General features: G+C 39.8%; 1 protein-coding gene across 1 annotated transcript; it reads left to right on the top strand.

Annotated features, from left to right (window-relative positions):
- The first annotated feature begins 1,409 nt into the window (after nt 1-1,409).
- LOC120222343 (zinc finger protein 347-like) lies at nt 1,410-20,451 on the top strand. The gene is given in 5 exon segments (XM_039220146.1): nt 1,410-1,479; nt 16,835-17,342; nt 17,427-18,211; nt 18,214-18,301; nt 18,303-20,451. Coding segments are annotated over 5 exon segments (2,301 nt in total). The 3' UTR covers nt 19,153-20,451.
- Nucleotides 20,452-20,459: the final 8 nt, after the last annotated feature.

Raw genomic sequence — 20,459 nt, 5'->3', positions numbered from 1 at the left:
GTACCCCAGTGTTCATAGCAGCACTCTCCACAATAGCTAAAACATGGAAAGAGCCTAAGTGTCCATCAACGGACGAATGGATCAAGAAGATGTGGTTTATTTATCCCATAGAATACTACATGGCAATGAGAAACAGTGAAATCTGGCCATGTGTAGCAACATGGATGGACCTTGAGGGTGTTATCTTGAGCGAAATAAGTCAGGCAGAGAAGGACAAATATCATATGTTTGCACGTATAGGAGGATTAGGAGGAACTTAACTGAGGAACAAGGGGGAGAAGAAGGGGGGAAATGGTGGGGAAAAGGGAGAGAGGCAAACCATGAGAGACTGTTGAATGCTGACAAAAACTGAGGACTGATGGATGTGGAGGGGAGGGAGGGATGGGCATGGAGGAGGGCACTTGTGGGGATGAGCACTGGGTGTTATGTGGAAACTAATTTGACAATAACTATTTGTAAAAGAAAAAAAAATGTCATACTCCTAGAGCGCCATAGAGTAGAACCAGGGACTAGGAGGTGGGGAACATGGTGGAGATGTTGGTCAGAGGGTACAAGCTTCCATTTATAAAATGAGTAAGTTCTGGGTATCTAATGTGAAGCACAATGACTAATAGTTCATCCTAATGTATTATATACTTGAAATTTGCCGAGAGAGTAAATCTTAAGTGTTCTCACCACACACATGCACACAAAATAGTAATTGTGAGGTGATGAATGTAAGTTGATTTTGATAATTATTTCACAGAGTATACATATTTCGGATGATCACATTGTACGTCTAAATATACGTAATTTTTTTTGGGTCAATTATACTTCAGTAAAGCTAGAAAAAGGTGGGAGGTATGTTGACCTTACCTCTTCTGGATGGTGCCCAGTCCTAGCTTCAGATTAGATTGCTCAGGCATTTTGCAGATACATCTTTTGTGCCCCGCCCCCTGATAGATTCCCCTCCAGATAGTTGTCAGAGGCAGCCTGAATATTTGAAGTGCCCCAGGTATTTCTGATCTGTATCCAGAGTTAAGTACCAAGTCCTGGGTCCTTATGACTGAAGACTGAAATCTGGGCTGAGGGCGAGTGGGTTTCTGCTCTGCATGGGGTTTGATCAGGGTAGGTCTGTGATTTGAAGGGAGGGTCAGTGTAGCTGAGGTCCTCACTGCTGCAGTGTGTGTGAGCACTTCACCAGGAAGGGAAAGTGATCTGAAGAAAAGGGAGGGAAAACTCCCTTGTTGGTGTCCGTGGAGGTGTTTACTGTCCGTTAGCCCCTCCGTGGCCGTGGGCAGAGAGGGCTGTCTCTCCCACATGATGAGGACTTCCCTGTTTGTGTGGTTGTGGCACAGGATGGGGTATGATCATTCTAAGCTTTAAACAGCATATTTTCAACTTTTTAGGTGGGCTTCTAAGAAAGACCCATGTTGCCTGAGGAAGAGGCCCAGAGGAGGAGAAAGAAACATGAAAGAGATGGGAATGACATTTTCTCAGGTAAAGTCATATTCTTGGTTGATGTTCCATTTCTTCTTCCTGTTTGTTATAGACTCTGGGTCTAGAGTTCTTTCTTGTCTAGCAAGAAAGTGGGTCACAGGATTAAAATGTGAGAGATGGCTAATGTCCTGGAGAAGACAAGAGCCATGATTAAGGGTCTTGATCCAATTTTATTAGGATCAGAAGGCTTACAAACATGGTGAGGCACTGCTGCACAAAGAGACACTAAATCTGTGAATGTTAACTCATGGGCGTGAGGGAAAGGGGGTTTTGAAGATACACGGAGTTAGGGTTTGGGTCAGTATAAAACAAAATCCTGGCGCTGGGCAGATGGACGTTACCAGCAGACAGGAGATGCAGTGTCTGTTTATCTTAGCCAGCATAGGGGATAACACAGATAGAGCATGCAACCTCAGGGTCATCAAGGCACCTTTCTTTTGCTAATTTGCTCCACTCTGGACAACTTTGTCCCACTAAGGACTATATCCCTATTTACCTAATTACCTAATTTGGTCCTTCCTTCCTATGAAAGCAGTTTTCTTCTATAGTACTAAATTGGGGGCATTTTTGCCCTGAATACCTAATCTTGCTTACCTCATATAACTTTGTATTCGAGCCTTTGCCCCAAACTCTCTCTCCTTATTTGCCTAATCTTGTTTACCCAGACTTGGGTATGAGCATCCTATGGCTTTGTAATTCTTTTTTTTTTTTTTAAATAGTTTATCGTCAAGTTGATTTCCATGTAACACCCAGTGTTCATCCCCACAAGTGCCCTCCTCCATGCCCATCATCCTCCTTCCCCTCCCCCCCATACCCATCAGTCCTCAGTTTGTTCTCAACATTCAAGAGTCGCTCATGGTTTGCCTCCCTCCCTCTATCCCATTTCCCCCCTCCATCTCCCCCACGGTCCTCCGTTAAGTTCCTCCTAATCCTCCTATATGTGCAAACATATGGTAGCTGTCCTTCTCTGCCTGACCGATTTTGCTCAAGATAACACCCTCAAGGTCCATCCATGTTGCTACACATGGCCAGATTTCATTGTTTCTCATTGCCATGTAGTATTCCATGGTATAGATAAACCATATCTTCTTGATCCATTCGTCCGTTGATGGACACTTAGGCTCTTTCCATGTTTTGGCTATTGTTGAGAGTACTGCTACATACATTGGGGTACATGTGCCCTTATGCTTCAGCACTCCTGTATCCCTTGGGTAAATTTTTAGCAGTGCTATTGCTGGGTCCTAGGGGAGTTCTATCATTAATTTTTTGAGGAATCTCCACACTGTTTTCCAGAGGGGCCGCACCAGTTTACATTCCCACCAACAGTGTAGGAGGGTGCCCGTTTCTCCACATCCTCGCCAGCATCTAGAGTTCTCTGATTTGCTCATTTTAGCCACTCTGACTGGCGTGAGGTGGTATCTCAGTGTGGTTTTGATTTGTATTTCCCTGATGAGGAGGGATGCTGAGCATCGTTTCATGTGTCTGTTGGCCATCTGGATGTCCTCTTTGGAGAAGTGTCTGTTCATGTCTTCTGCCCATTTCTTCACTGGGTTGTTTGTTTTTCGGGCGTGTAGTTTGGTGAGTTCCTTATAGATTCTGGATATTAACCCTTTATCTGATATGTCATTTGCAACTATCTTTTCCCATTCCGTTGGTTGCCTATTAATTTTCTGGGTTGTTTCCTTGGCTGTGCAGAAGCTTTTAATCTTGATGAGGTCCCAACAGTTTATTTTTGCTCTTGATTCCCTTGCTTTTGGGGATGTGTCAAGTAAGAAGTTGCTGCGGTGGAGGTCAAGGAGGTTGTTTCCTGCTTTCTCCTCTAGGGTGTTGATAGTTTCCTGTCTCACGTTCAGGTCCTTTATCCATTTTGAGTTTATTTTTGTGTATGGTGTGAGAAAATGATCTAGTTTCATTCTTCTCCATGTTGCTGTCCAGTTCTCCCAGCACCATCTGTTAAAGAGGCTGTCTTTTTTCCATTGGATGTTCTTTCCTGCTTTGTCAAAGATTAGTTGGCTGTATACCTTTGGGCCCAGCTCTGGTTCTCAGTTCTATTCCATTGGTCTATGTATCTGTTTTTGTGCCAGTACCATACTGTCTTGATGATGACAGTTTTGTAGTAGAGGCTAAAGTCTGGGATGGTTATGCCTCCCGTTTTGGTTTTCTTCTTCAATATTAGTTTGGCTATTTGGGGTCTTTTGTGGTTCCATACAAGTTTTAGGATAGTTTGTTCTAGTTTTGAGAAGTATGCTGGTGCAATTTTGATTGGAATTGCATTGAATGTGTAGATTACTTTGGGTAGTAATGACATTTTAACTATATTTATTCTTCTAATCCATGAGAATGGAATGTTTTTCCATTTCTTTGTGTCTTCTTCAGTTTCCTTCATAAGTTTTCTATAGTTTTCATCACACAGATCTCTTGTATCCTTGGTTAGGTTTATTCCGAGGTATTTTATGGTTTTTTGTGCAATTGTGAATGGAATCAGTTTCTTGATTTCTCTTTCTGTTGCTTCATTGTTAGTGTATAAAAATGCATGTGATATCTTTGAGTTGATTTTGTATCCTGCAACTTTGCTAAATTAATGAATCAGCTCTAGTAGGCTTCTGGTGGAGTCTGTCGGATTTTTGATGTAGAGTATCATGTCGTCTGCGAAAAGTGAGAGTTTGACTTCTTCATTGCCAATTCTGATGCTTTTTATTTCCTATGTTGTCTGATGGCTGATGCTAAGACTTCCAGCAGTTTGTTAAACAACAGTGGTGAGAGTGGACATCCCTGTCGTGTTCCTGATCTCGGGGGAAAGCTCTCAGTTTTTCCCCCATTGAGGATGATGTTAACTAAGGGATTCTCATAGATGGCTTTTATGATGTTTAAGTAAGTTCCTTTTATATCAACTTTCTCGAGGGTCTTTATTAAGGGATACTGTATTTTGTCAAATGCTTTTTCTGCATCTATTGACAGGATCATATGGTTTTTATCTTTTCTTTTGTTGATTTGATGTATCACATTGATTCATTTGCGAATATTGAACCAGGCCTGTAACCCAGGAATGAATCCCACTTTATCTTGGTGGAGAATTCTTTTTATGTGCTGTTGAAATTGATTTGCAAGTATCTTGTTGAGGATTTTTGCATCTCTATTCATCAAGGGTATTGGCCTGTAGTTCTCCGTTTTTGCTGGGTCTCTGTCTGGCTTGGAAATCAAAGTGATGCTGGCTTCATAAAATGAGTCCGGAAGTTTTCCTTCGATTTCTGTTTTTTTGGAGTAGCTTGAGAAGAATGGGTATTAATTCTGTTTTAAATGTCTGGTAGAATTCCCCAGAGAAGCTGTTTGGCCCAGGGCTCTTATTTGTTGGGAGATTTTTGATAACTGATTCGATTTCCTCACTTGTTATTTGTCTGTCCAGGTTTTCTATCTCTTCCCGTATGAATTTTGGTAGTGAGTATGTGTTTAGGAATTTGTCCATTTTTCTAAGTTGTCCAGTTTCTTGGCATATAGTTTTTCATAGTATACCCTGATAATTGCTTGTATTTCTGAGGGGTTGGTTGTAATCAGTCCATTTTCATTCATGATTTTGTCTATTTGAGTGCTCTCTCTTTTCTTTTTGAGAGGCCTGGCTAGAGGTTTGTCAATTTTGTTTATTTTTTCAAAAAGCCAACTCTTGGTCTCATTGATCTGTTCAACTGTTTCTTTGGTTTCTGTATTGTTTATTTCTGCCCTGATTTTTATTATTTCTCTTCTCCCGGGTTTGGGGTGCTCTTGTTGCTCTCCCTCTAGTTCCTTTAAGCGCGCTGTTAGATTTTGCACTTGTGCTTTTTCTAATTTCTTGAAGTAGACCTGGAGTGCAATGTACTTTCCTCTTAGGACTGCCTTTGCCACATCCCATAGAGTTTGGATTGTTGTATTTTCATTTTCATTTGTTTCCATATATTTTTAAATTTCTGCTCTAATTGCCTGATTGGCTCATTCACTTTTTAGTAGGGTGTTCTTTAACCTCCATATTTTTGGAGGTTTTCCAGACTTCTTCCTGTGATTGATTTCAAGTTTCATAGCATTGTGATCTGAAAATGTGCTTGGTATGATCTCAATTCTTTTATATTTATTGAGGGTTGCTTTATGTCCCAGTATGTGATCTATCTTGGAGAATGTGCCATGCACACTTGAGAAGAAAGTGAATTCCATGACCTCAGGATGTAGAGTTCTAAATATATCTGTCAGATCCATCTGGTCCAACATGTCATTTAAGTCCATTGTGTCTTTAGTGATTTTCTGGCTGGTTGATCTGTCCATTGCTGTAAGTGGAGTATTAAAGTCCCCTGCTATTAGCACGGTCTTATCGATAAGAGTGTTTCTGTTTGTGTTTAATTGTTTCATGTATTTAAGTGCTCCCATATTCGGTGCATAGACATTTATAATTGTCAATTCTTCCTGATGGATAGATGCTGTAATTATTATATAATGCCCTTCTGCATCCCTTGTTATTGTCTTTAATTTAAAGTCCAGTTTGTCTGATAAAAGTATATCTACTCCAGCTTTTTTTTTTTTTTTTTACTTCCAGTAGCATGATATTTCTCCATCCCCTTACTTTCAACCTGAAGGTGTCCTCCAGTCTAAAATGAGTTTCTTGTAGACAGCAAATAGATAGATTTTGTTTTTTTATCCATTCTGCTATCCTTTCTCTTTTGATTGGGGCATTTAGTCCATTTACATTCAGTGTTATTGAAAACTATGAGTTTAGAGTCATCATGTCATTTATGGGATTTATGCTTGTTGTGATGTCTCTGGTATCTTGTGTTCCTTAAACATTTACCTCAGAGAGTCCCCCTCAGGTTTTCGTCTAGGGCTGGTTTAGTGGCAACGAATTCTTTCAATTTTTATTTGGAAAGACTTTGTTCTCTCCTTCTATTCTGAATGACAGGCTTGCTGGATAGAGGATTCTTGGCTGTATATTTTTTCTGTTCATCACATTGAAGATCTCCTGCCATTCCTTTCTGGCTGCCAAGTTTCAGTAGATAGGTCTGTCACCACTCTGATAAGTTTCCCTTTGTATGTTAGGGCCCTTTTATTCCTAACTGCTTTCAGAATTCTCTCTTTGTCCTTATATTTTGCCAGTTTCACTATGTTATGTTGTGCAGAAGATCAATTCAAGTTACGTCTGAGGGGAGTTCTCTGTGCCTTTTGGATTTCAACGTCTGTTTCCTTCCCAGATTGGGGAAGTTCTCTGCTATAATTTTTTCCAGGACTCCTTCAGCGCCTTTCCCTCTCTCTTCCTATTATGGAATTCCTATGATACGGCAATTATTCCATTTGACTGTATCGCTGAGTTCTCGAACTGTCCTTTTGTGTTCCTGGATCAGTTTATGTCTCTTTTTCTCAGCTTCCTCTTTTTCTATAATGGTGTCTTCTAAATCACTTATTCTCCTTTCTGCCTCTTCAATCCGTGCATTGGACGCCTCCATTTTATTTTGCATCTCATTTATAGCATTTTTTAATTCATCACAACTATTTTTAGGCTCCATAGTCTTTGTAGCAATAGTTTCTCTGATGTCCTCCATGCCTTTTTCAAGCCCAGCGATTAATTTTATGACTATTGTTCTAAAATCTTGTTCAGTTATTTTGCATATATCTGTTTTCAGCAGTTCTTTAACTGTCAGTTCTTCCTGGAATTTCTTTGGAGGAGAGCTCTTTCATTTCGTCATTTTGGTTAGCTTTCTCTCTCGTTAGTTTTAAAAGCTTGTTACTCACTCTGCATCTGTGAGTGCTGCTGTACCAAAGAAGGCTCTTTGACTGTCCAGTGCCTGTTCATTCAGAAAGTTTTCTTTGAATGGTATTTCTTGGTCTCTCTTGTTGAGACCTTGGTTATTTTATTTTCCTCTCATAGTGATATTTGGGACTCTCCACCATGTGTACTTTGTCTTGTTTCTTGAGGTAGCTCTGGAAAAGAGGACAGACAGACACACAGGGAACAAAGGCACACAAACGCACAGACAAATCCAACAAACACGCAAACCAAAAGGGATAACGCAAAAGAAAAAAGAGGAAGGAGGGAAGGCAAATAATAAGAAATAAAAATACATAAAAAGGAAAAAAAGAAGAAACCCAATAGACAAAGCACAGTCTAAAGCATATAACCAGATTTCCCAGCTACAAGTAAATAGCTGGGTGTGTGCAGTGTTGGTGGAAGAGCATAGAGAAAGAGAGAAATGACAGGGTGGGGATGAAGCAAAATTGGAAATGAAATGAGCAGGCAGAAGGAATCAGAGGCTTTTTTCAAAGAGCAAAAGAGTGGAATATGGTTGGAGAAGAGGCGAAAGAAATCATGATGATGCTCTCCAGAGAAACTATATAGTCTGATTACTCCAGAGAGAAAGAGATGAAAAAGTAGGTAGGTGTAGAATTTACATCTAGAGAATGGATTAAATGTGACTGTTTAAGCAAGCCAGTGACCAGAATTGGTCTAGCCCCGGCTCCGGTAAAAAAAAAAAAAAAAAAAAAAAAGGAGGAGGGCAGCTCTCTAGCAGGGGTGGGCGTGGTTTGGTCCAGTGCGACCCTCGGAGTCCTGCCTTGGCGGTTGTGGGGAGAAGAGTGGCGGCGCCCCAGTCCCTTCTTGAACCAAGCATTGCAACTCACTCTTTTGAGTGTGTAATCTCCCTGTGCCGGTGGCGTAGCCAAGGTGGGCCGTGCTCTGTATCCCAGGCCAGGCCTCGTTTCCAGATCTCTGTCCCCACGCCCCATTGAAATTGCCCGAAATATAAACTCCCAGGTGAGCCCCTCAGAGCAGTTTCAAGCCTCTCGCCTTCCCCCAGGGATTGAGCCGGAAGCCGCTGCTCCCGTCTACTCCAGGTCGGACTGGCGAGTGAGGAGCAGTTTTTCTGGGGGTCCCCTGGGATGAGTGTCCCGCCTAGGGCTAGCTGGAGAGCAGGAAACTGGATCCCTCTGTGTCCCGAGCGGAGGTTTTTCTCTTCTCTAGCGACAGGGACAGTGTCTTGAGCAGTTTTGGCCACTCTCTTTCCCCCTAGACTCACTGCGGCTCCCCGCAGAGTGGGATCCCCCCACCCCCACCCCGTGTCTCTGGTCCTGGCCCGATTTTATCTTCCCCAGTTCGCACTCACGCTATAAGGTTTTCTCAGGGGACTCTGTCTCCTTTTCCTCCCAAACTCCTGGATTCTGTAAATGTTCCTATGGCTTCAGGCCTTCTCTGTGTGAGAGTTGGGGGCAAGTGAAATGTATGGAGCCCCCTACTTCTCTGCCATCTTGCCTCCCTACCTATCTGATTGTACTCTTGTTGCCTGTACTTAAGTGGTTTATCTGATAAATTATTGCTGAAAGTAATGTCATGAAGCTTTTTCTCTGTTTTCTATTAGAAATTTTATGTTTTGTTTTAATTGTCAAGTTAACATACAGTGTAGTCCTGTCTTCAGGAATAGATTGTTGTGATTCATCACTTACATACAACACCCAGTGCTCCTCAAAACAAGTGCCCTCCTCAATGTCCATCACCCACCTCCTCCACTCTCCCCAACCTCCCACCCCCATCAGTCTTCAGTTTGATCTTTGTATTTAAGAGTTTCTTATGTTTTGCCTCCCTCTCTGTAGCTTATTTTTCCTTCCCTTCCCCTTTCTGTTGAGTTTCTCAAATTCTGGATATGACTGAAATCATATATCTGTCTTTCTCTAACTGACTAATTTCACTGAGCATAATACCCTCCAGTTCCATCCACATTGTTGCAAATGACAAGATTTCATTCTTTTTCATTGCTAAGGAGTATTCTTTTGCATATACATACCACTTCTTCTTAATCAATTCATCAGTTGATGGACATTTAGGCTTTTTCCATAATGTGCCTGTTGTTGAAGGTGCTTCTGTAAATATTGGGGTACATGTGCCCCTATGAATCAGCACTCTTGTATCATTTGGATAAATTCCCAGTAGTGATATTGCTGGGTCATAGGGTAGTTCTATTTTTAATTTTGTGAGCAACCTCCACCCTGTTTTCCAGAGTGGCTGCACCGGTTTGCATTCCCATGAACGGTGAAGGTGGGTTCCCCTTTCTCCACATCCTCTCCAGCAACTGTTGTTTCCTGAGTTGTTAATTTTAGCCATTCTTACTAATGTGAGGTGGTAACTCAGTGTGGTTTGGATTTGTATTTTCCTGGTGATGAGCCATGTTGAGCATCTTTTCATGTGTCTGCCATCTGGATGTCTTCTTTGGAAAAGTGTCTATTCATGTCTTCTGCCCATTTCTTCACTGGATTATTTTTTGTATGTGGAGTTTGGTGAGTTTTTTAGAGATTTTGGATATTAACCCTTTGTCCTATATGTTATTTGCAAATATCTTCTCCCATTCTGTTGGTTGCCTTTTAGTTTTTGTTGATTGTTTCCTTTGTTGTGCAGAAACTTTTTATCTTGATGAGATCCCAGTGATTCACATTCTTTTTATTTCCTTTGTGTTCAGAGAAATATCAAGTAAGAAGTTGCTGCAGCCAAGGTCAAAGAGGTTGCTGCCTGTTTTCCTTTAGGATTTTGATGGTTTTCTGTCTCACATTTAGGTCTTTCATCCATTTTGAATTTATTTTTGTGTGTGGTGTAAGAAAGTGGTCCGGTTTCATTCTTCTGCATGTTGCTGTCCAGTTTTCCCAGCACCATTTGCTAAAGAGACTGTCTTTTTTCCATTGGATTCTCTTTCTTGCTTTGTCGAAGGTTAGTTGGCCATATATTTGTAGGTCCATTTTTAGGATCTCTGTTTTACTCCATTGGTCTATGTGTCTGTTTTTGTGCCAGTACCATACTGTCTTGATGATTACAGCTTTGTAATAAAAGCTGAAGTCTGGGATTATGATGCCTCCGGCTTTGATTTTCCTTTTCAACAATACTTTGGCTATTGGGGGTCTTTTTTGGTTCTATACAAATTTTAGGATACTTTATTCTAGCTCTGTGAAGAATACTAGTGTGATTTTGATTTGAATTGCCTTGAATTTGTAGATTGCTTTGGGTAGTATTGACATTTTAACAATGTTTGTTCTTCCAATCCATGAGCATGGAATATTTTTCCATTTCTTTGTGTCTTCTTCAATTTCTATCGTGAGTTTCTATAGTTTTCATCATCAGATCTTATATCTGTTTGGTTAGGTTTATTCCTAGGCATTTTATGGTTTTTGGTGTAATTGTAAATAGGATAGGTTCCTTGAGTTCTCTTTCTGGTACTTCATTATTGGTGTATAGAAATGCAACTGATTTTTATACACTGATTTTATATCCTGCGTCTTAGCTGAATTCATGTATCAGTACAGCAGTTTCTTGGAGTTTTTTGAGTTTTCCATGTAGAGTATCATGTCATTTCTGAAAAGTAAATGTTTGAAATCTTCTTTGCCAATTTGGATGCCTTTTATTTCATTTTATTGTCTAATTGCTGAGGCTAGGACTTCCAACACTATGTTAAACAACAGTGATGAGAGTGGACATCCCTGTCGTGTTCCTGATCTCAGGAAAGCTCTTGGTTTTTCCCAACTGAGGATATTAGCTGTTTTGATTTTTATGATGTTAAGGTATGTTCCTTCTATCCTGACTTTCTTGAGGGTTTTTTTTTTTTAAGAAAGGATACTATATTTTGTCAAATGCTTTTTCTGCATCTTTTGAGGGAATCATACGGTTCTTATCCTTTCTTCTATTAATGTAATGTATCATGTTGATTTATTTGAGAATATTGAACCAGCCTTGCAGCCCAGGAGTGAATCCCACTTGGTCATGGTATCAGATCTTTTAATGTACCGTTGAATTTGATTTGCCTGTATCTTGCTGAGAATTTTTACATCCATGTTCATCAGGGATATTGGCCAGTAATTCTCCTTTTTTGTGAGGTCTCTGTCTGGTTTGGGAATCAAGGTAATGTTGGCTTCATAGCATGAGTCTGGAAGCTTTCCTTCCATTTCTATTTTTTAGAACAGCTTGAGAAGAATAGGCATTAACTCTGCTCTAAATGTCTGGTAGAGTTCCCCCAGGAAGCCATCTGGCCCAGGACTCTTATCTGTTGGGAGATTTCGATAACAGATTCAATTTCTTCACTTGTTCTGGTCTGCTCAAATTTTCTATTTATTTCTTTCGAGTTTTGGTAGTATGTGAGTGTCTAGGAATTTGTCCATTTCTTCCAGATTCTCCAGCTTCTTGGCATATAATTTTTCATAGTGTTCTCTAGTAATTGTATTTGTGTGGTATTGTGATCTCTCCTCTTACATTCATGATTTTATCTAGTTGGGTCCTCCTATTTTTTTTTTTTTTTGAGAAGTTTGGCTAGGAGTTTATCAGTTTTTTTATTATTACTATTATTTTTATCAATTTTGTTTATTTTTCAAAAAACCGGCTCTTAGATTACTAATGTGTACTTCTTTTTTTTTTTCATTCTGTATTATTTCTTTCTTTTTTTTTTTTTTAATATTTTTTTTATTTATTTCTATGAGAGAGAGAGAGAGAGAGAGACAGCGTGAGCAGGGGAGGGTCAGAGAGAGAGGGAGTCACAGACTGAAACAAGCTCCAGGCTCTGAGCTGGCAGTCAGCACAGAGCCCGACGCGGGGCTCGAACCCACGAACCGCGAGATCATGACCTAAGCGAAAGTCGGACGCTTAACCGACTAAGCCACCCAGGCGCCCCTGTATTATTTATTTCTGTTCTAATCTTTTTTATTTCTTCTGCTGGCTTTGGGCTGGCTTTGCCGCTTTCTAGTTCCTTTAGGTGTGACATTAGGTTCTGTATTTAGGACCTTACTTGCTTTTTGAGATAGGCCTGTATTGCAATATATTTTCCTCTTAAGGACAACCTTTGCTGCATCCCAATGGATCTGGACTGTCCTGCCTTCCTTTTCATTTGCTTCCATATATTTTTAAATTTCTTCAATTTCCTGGTTGACTCGTTCATTCTTTAGTAGGATGTTCTTTAACCTCCATGTATTTGTGGGCTTTCCAAATTTTTTCTTGTGGTTAATTTCAAGTTTCATAGTGTTGTCATCTGAAAATATGCATATGATCTCAGTCTGTTTATATTTGTCGAGGACTGTTTTGTACTTGTTGAAAATTGTTTTGTGACCTAAAGCTATGTGCTCTATTTTGGAGAATGTTCCATGTGCTCTCAAGAATAATGTATATTCTGCTGCTTTGGGATGAAAAGTTCTAAATATAGCTGTTAAGTCCATCTGGTCCAATGTGTCATTCAGAGCCATTGTTTCCCTATTGATTTACTGCCTAGATGATCTGTCCATTGCTGCAAGTGGAATATTGAAGTCCCCTACAATCACAGCATTATTATCTATACATTTATTTATGTTTATGATTGTTTTATATATTTGGGTGCTGCCACATTGATGGCATAAACATTTACAATTGTTAACTCTTCTTGATGGATAGATCCCTTAATGATGATATAATGCCCTTCTTCATCTCTTGTTACAGTCTTTTCTTTTGACATCCAGTAGTGTGATGGATGGTTCTCCATTCCCTCACTTCCAATCTGCAGGTCTCCTCAGGTCTAAATTGAGCCTCTAGTAGGCAGCATACAGATGGGTCTCGGTTTTTTAATCCATTCTCATACTCTGTGTCTTTTGATTAGGGCATTTAGTGCATTTACATTTCAGATTATTGAAAGGTACAGATTTAGTGTCATTCATGCATGTGATGATATCTCTGGTTCTTTGTAGTTTTTGCTGCTTTCCACTCACAGAGTCCCCCTTAGGGTCTCCTGAAGGGCTGGTTTAGTGGTCATAACTTCTTTAGTTTTTGTTTGTCTTGGAAAGCCCTTATCCCTCCTTCTATTCAGAATCACAGCCTTGCTGGATAATGCATTCTTGGCTGCATTTTTTTTCCTATTCAGCATATTGAGTATTTCCTGCCACTACCTTCTGGCCTGCTAGGTTCCAGTGGACAGGTTTGCTACTACCCTCTGTGACTACTTTTGTAGGTTAAGGCCCGTTTGTCCCTAGCTGCTTTCAGAATTCTCTCTTTATCTTTGTATTTTGCCAGTTTCACTATTGTATGTTATGCTGTTGACCTGTTTTTTATTTTGAAGGGAGTTCTCTGTGCCTCCTGGACTTGGATGTCTGTTTTCTTCATCCAGATTAGGGAAGTTCTCAGCTATAATTTGTTGAAATAACCCTTCTGCTCCTTTCTCTCTCCTGGAACTCCTGTGATATGGATATTATTTCATTGTATTGAATCACTTAGGTCTCTAATTCTTCCCTCATGGTCTTGTAATTTCTTTGCCCTCTTTTTTTCAGCTTTGTCATTTTCCATAATTTTATCTTCTATTTCACCTATCCTCTCTTCTGCTTCTTCCATCCTTGCTGTCACTGCGTTTAGTTTATTTTGCACCTCATTTACAGAATATCTTAATTCATCATGACTATTTCTTAGTTCTTTGGGGTCTAGGCAGCAATAGATTCTCTGCTGACTTCTATGCTTTTTTCAAGCCCATTTATTAGTCTTATCACTATTTTCTAAATTCTTGTTCAGATAGATTGTTTATATTCATTTTGAGCAATTCTGTATCATTTCTTCCTGGAATTTCTTTTGAGGAGAATTCTTCCATTTCATCATTTTGGCTCACTTTCTGTCTTTTACATGTTTTAATAGCTTGTCATACACTGTCCAGGACCTGGCACTTCAGGAAGTGTTTTTGGGGTGTGTTGCATCTACCCTGTTGTTGCATCTTTGGCTGTTCTATCCCACTTTTTGTAGTGGTGGATTGTTTGGACCTTCCATCAGGTGTGCTTTGATTTGTTTGTTGAAGTAACCCAGGAAAAAAGGAAAAAAAGTGTGTGAAATTTATCTCGTACAAAGAGAGAAATGAAAGGGGCTAAAAAAAAAAAAAAAAAAAAAAGACCAGGCAGAGAATCAAAGAAACTATCGGCTTAATCCAGAGAGAGAGAGAGAGAGACAGAGAGACAGAGAGAGAGTGAGAGGAAAATAAAGAAGAAAGAGATACAGAAAAGGTATAAAAAGACTAGAATAAAAGTGTCTAATTAAACAAATGAACACCTAGAACAGAAAGGAAAAAAGTGTGTACACACACATAAATACATGTATATGTAAATATATAAAAAATAAGAATTGACCAAAAAATCAGAAACTATGAGCCTGATTCCAAAGGGAAGGAAAAAAATCAAAGTAAAAGTAAAAAGTAAAAAGAAGGGAAAAAAGAAGAAAAAATAATAATAATAAAATTTAAAACAAACCAGACTACGTACAAAACCACAGGATAATTGTCTGTTGGTGCCTGGGATCAGTGGCTGTGCTGGTCTCCAGGATGGTCCGTCTGGTTTGGCGAGTGTCAGTCTCACTCTGGTAGAAAAGCAGTTATCAGGCGTGGAGGGGTTGGGTTTGGTGTAAGCGGGTCCTGCCTCCACTGGAGGCCATTGTCCTGTCCCTGAAACTTCATTGTGTTGATAATGGGGGCGGGGAATGGCGACACCCAGTTCTCTCCTACCCACACTGGATGTCTCAAACCATGCTATTCAAGCTGCCCTCAGAGTAGTGTGGGCAGTCTGCCTGCCTGGCTCCACAGTCTTGTGCACTTCCTAGGCACTCAGCTGGGATGAAAGCTCCCTGACTTAAAGGATCCTGTATCACGTGCACCTGTTCTGGGGTGATACCATTCAGGTGCCTCTAGAATATTTTACTTATTATTTTTTATTGTGATTTACAATGATGATCATTCATCATGTTTTACACAATAGAACTGGCATGCACCACTTGTTAATATTGTAAAATGCAATTCTTCATTTATAAGTGCTATATTTGTTTTGCAATTCTGGACTCTCATTTTTTTAGATTATCCATCAGATATGCTTGGTTTGGATTACTTACTATTGTAATATACTATCTGACCTTCAGCATTTATTTATATGAAGTATATAGAAAATTATAATACTTCTTCTTATCAGTTATGAGAAATGTATTTACTGCCAATCAGTATGTGCTTTGGGGTCATGGTGGAAAAGTACTGTATCTTAGAACAAATGTGAGCAAGGATGTGGAGAGAAAGGAACGCTCTTGCACTGTTTGTGGGAATGCAAAATGGTACAGCTCCTGTGGAAAAAAAATATGGAGATTCCTCAGAAAGTTAAAAATAGAGCTGCCTGGGGCACTTGGGTGGCTCAGTCAGTGGAGTATCCGACTTTGGCTCAGGTCATGATCTCATGGTGTGTGGGTCTGAGCCCATCTCAGACTACTCTGCGCTGATAACTCAGAGCCTGAAGCTTGCTTCAGATGCTTTATATCCCTCTCCCTCTATCCCTCCCCTGCTCATGCTCTGTCTCTCAAAAATGAATAAACATTAAAAAAAAACAATCCTACAATCTCATAATCACACTACTATTTACCCAAACATTACAAAAGCACTAATTCAAAGGGATACACGTACCTCTATGTCAATAGCATTATTTACAATAGCCAAATTATGGCAGCAGCCCAGGTGTACAGCTAGATGAACAGATAAAGAATACACACCATGGCATATTATTCAGCCATAAAAGAATGAAATCTTGCCATTTACAACCACATGGATGGAGCTAGAGAGTATAATGCTCAGTGATCTAAGTCTGTCAGAGAAAGACAACCATATGATTTCACTCATATGTGGATATTAAGAAACAACGCAAATAAGCAAAGGGAAAAAAAGGAAAAACCAAGAAACACTTTTTTTTTTAAGTTTAAGAGAGAGAGAAAAAGAGACCAAGTGGGACAGAAAGAGGGAGAGAGAGAATCCCAGGCACACTCTACACTGTCAGTGCAGAGCTTGATGCAGGGCTCGAACTCACAAACCATGAGATCATGACCTGAGCTGAAGCCAGACACTTAACCAATTGAGCCACCCATAGGCCCCAAGAAACAGACTGCTAACTACAGAGAACAAACTGATGGTACTAGAGGGGAGGTGGGTGGGGTGAAGGTTAAAGAGGTGATGAAGATTAAGGAGCACACTTGTCCTGATGAGCACTGGGTGTTATACGGAATTGTTGAATCTCTTTATTATACCCCTGAAACTAATAGAACACTGTATGTTAACTATACTGGAATTTAAAAAGAAAGAAAAATATCCTTTCTTTGAGAGCTAACATAATTTTGTATAGCATGAGTGTTTCTGTCATTGAGTGTTTAAACTAGACTATCCTAATTTGTATTACAGATGAACACTCTTTAGTAAAAAAAAATCCTGTTACTTTAGGTATTCCTAAAATTCTGAAGATCATGGAAAAGTTTTATAACTGTGTTCAGTACAAGTATTACTTTTGTGGTAATGTTATACTTTCCATATGTAACATTTGTTTGCAAACTGTAATTAACAGGATACCTCTGGCTCTTTATATTTTGTAGATGTTTCTCCTACACATGTGATCAAGAAATTACAACCAAAGGAGAACAGTAATACAGGAGAAGTATTCCAGGCAGTGATGTTGGAAAGGCACGAAGGTCATGAAATCAAAGATTTTTACTTCGGGGAAATCCGGAAAAGTATGCATGACTTTGAGTGGCCATGGAGAGATGATGAAATAAATTACAAAGACGTGCCTGTGACCCATAAATACAGTCTCCCTGATAGAAGAGATCAACATGGTACAATGGAGGCAGGAAACAAGGCTGTTGTCAATAGGCTTGGATTCAGCTTTCAGGATAAATGGGACACGTTTCATACTGAAGGAAAAATGTATGCATGTAATCAAGTTGATACGTGTGTTAACACTGGTTCCTCAGTTTCACCACTTCAAGAAATGTCTCCTAGTGTCCAAACCAATATCTCTAATGAACATGGGAATGATTTTATTCACCCTTCAACACTGACACAGATGAAAAATCACATGGGGAAAAAAGCCTTACAAATGTCATGACTGCGGCAAAACCTTTAATCAGGGCTCACACCTCACTAGACATCAGAATTCATACAGGAGAGACACCATATAAATGTGACATGTGGGAAGCTCTTCAGTCAAAATTCAAATCTTGCAAGTCATCAGGGAATCCGTACTGAAGAGAAACCTTACAAATGTAATGAGTGTGGCAGAGCCTTTAGTAAAAATTCACACCTTGCTAATCACCAGAGAATACACACTGGAGAGAAACCCTACAGATGTAATGAGTGTGGCAAAGCCTTTAGTGTATGTTCAAGCCTGACGAACCATTGGTTAATCCATACTGGAGAGAGGCCTTACCAGTGTAATGGATGTGGCTAGGCTTTCTGCCAAAGTTCCAAACTGGTAAAACATCACAGAATTCATACTGGAGAGAAACCACACAAATGTGATGAGTGTGGTAAAGCTTTTATTCAAAGTTCAAGCATAGTTGACCATCAGAAAAGTCATACTGGAGAGAAACCATACAAATGTAATGTGTGTGGTAAAGCCTTTATCGTGCATTCAAGCCTAATAAACCATCAGGTAATGCATACTGGAGAAAAACCTTATAAACGTAATGAATGTGACAAGGCTTTTATCAAGCATTCACACCTTAGGGATCAGGACAGAGTTCATACTGGAGAGAAGCCATACAAATGTATTGAATGTGGCAAGGCCTTCAGACAATGGTCTGACCTCAGGATTCACCAACGAATTCATGCTGGAGAGAAACCTTTCAAATGCCATGTGTGTGGCAAAGCCTTTACTCAGGGCTCACACTTGACTAAACATCAGATAATCCATACTGGAAAGAAACCATATAAATGTGATATATGTGGGAAGGTCTTCGGTAAGAATTCACACTAGCAGTTCATCAGAGAATCCATACTGGAGAGAAACCTTACAAGTGGAGTGACTGTGGTAGAGCCTTTAGTGTGCAGTCCAGCCTAACATCATCAGGCAACCCATACTGGAAAGAAACCTTACCAATGTAATGAATGTGGCAAGGCCTTTACCAAGCATTCACACCTTGGGCATCGTGGGAGAAATCATACTGGAGAGAAGCCATACGCATGTGTTGAATGTGGCAAGACCTTTCGTCAATGGTCTGACATCAGGATTCACCAAGGGATTCATGCCAGAGAGAAATCTTTCAAATGTAATGAATATGGCAAAGCCTTTACTCAAGGCTCACGCCTCAGTACACCTCAAGTAATCCATATTGGAGAGAAACCATATAAATGTGATGTATGTGGCAAGGTCTTCAATCAAAATTCACACCTCACAAGTCATTGGAGAATCCATGCTGGAGAGAAAGGTTACAAGTGCAACGAGTGTGGCAAGTTCTTCAGTCAAAATTCACACCTTGTAAATCACTGGAGAATCCATACAGGCGAGAGACCTTACAAATGTAGGGAGTGTGGCAAATCCTTCAGTGTCCATGCAAGCCTAAGTAAACATCAGGTAATCCATACAGGCGAGAGACCTTACAAATGTAATGAGTGTGGCAGAGCTTTTAACAGGGGTTCACACCTTAGACTTCATGAGAAAATTCATACTGGAGAAAAGCCATACAAATGTATTGAATGTGGAAAGGCTTTTAGACAATGGTCTGACCTCAGGATTCACTGAAGAATTCATTCTGGAGAGAAACTCTACAAATGCCATGAGTGTGGCAAAGCCTTTACTCGAGGTTCACACCTCACCAGTCATCAGATAATCCATACTAGAGAGAACCTTACAAATGTACTGAATGTGGCAATGCTTTTAGGTATTGCCTTAAACCCAGGGTTCACCAAATAGTTCATACTTAGAAATGCAACGAATGTGGGAAAGTTTTAAATTAGTTCTCTTCACTATGACTAAGTATCCTGGAGAGAAACCACACAGATGTAATGTGTGTGGCAAGGATTTTACCCAAAGATCAAAAGTTGGGGAACATACCAGGGTAACACCTTATAAATGTAATGAGTGTGGCAAAGTTCTTAGCTTGAGTTCCAAGTATTTTACAATATAGTCCATGTTGAAGGGAAACCATGTAAATGTTTGTGGCAGAGCCATTTTCCATGTCTTACAATGAGATCAGAATATATAATTTTCAGAGAAACCACACAAAACTGTGCGTGCTAAGGCTTTTGCCCTAAAGTCAAAACTGTGAAACATCAGAGGATTTATATTGGAGAGCCACCTTACAAATGTAAAGAATGTCATCAAGTTTTCATTAAATGATCATGCCTTTGGAGGAATGAGAGAATTTATGCAGGGAAAACTATACCAAATATGCTGAATTTGGAAATACCTTTAAGAAACTGTGTGTCCTCAGGATTCACCAACAAATTCATACTGGGGAGATTCCTTGCAAATCCTTACAAATTTGATAAATATTTTGACCAATTTACAGGCAGGACCACAAATGCAAGAATCCAGGAAGAACTAGATGCAACTGGAATAACTAAGTCTTTAGTTCTCAGAGATTAACCTGAAATGTTCCACACTGCATATTAATTATGTCAAAAATTGTTACCTGTATCATGGGAATAAGGACATGAGTGGAAGTAGCTCATGATTTTCTGTGTATATTTATCTGACTTTTCTTCAAAAGGCTTCATTAAAGCCTCGTATTTCTGAGTTTTACCCTCAAGACTGAAATCTGTTGATCTTAAGCCATCCTTACAGGCCTTACCTGACCGTCTCTGAGGAGGAATCATAAAATAAAGGAGCCTGCTTCATTGGGTGTGACTCATTCATATCCGTGTTCTCTGGAACAACAAGGACACGGAGTTATCAGATTCAGTTTTGTGTGAATTTGCAAAACCACCCTAAAAGTCGTCATGCTTGTTATGTTCAGGGCAATCTTCTTTAGGTAGACCCTTCTCTAGCTGAGTTACAGGGACTGGCCTTTTTGTGAGAAGATAGGGATAGTTGGTTTAGTCAGGACTGATTATGTGGTAGAAACCATGCAGGGGAAGATAGTAATAGTTCTTCTGTACTATCAGTGACAAATTGATGGATCATTAATGCCATTCCCTTTTCTTGGAAAATGAAAGGAGCAGTTATGAGTTGAATCCAAAGAACCAGAACAGTAAGTGCATGATTAATACTAAACTCCT

Source organism: Hyaena hyaena, unplaced genomic scaffold (genome assembly GCF_003009895.1).
Source record: "Hyaena hyaena isolate Hyena2069 unplaced genomic scaffold, ASM300989v1 scaffold_871, whole genome shotgun sequence".
Classification (NCBI taxonomy): Eukaryota; Metazoa; Chordata; class Mammalia; order Carnivora; family Hyaenidae; genus Hyaena; species Hyaena hyaena.
The sequence above is the reverse complement of the archived record's forward strand: the minus strand, read 5'-3'. Positions and strand labels throughout refer to the sequence as shown.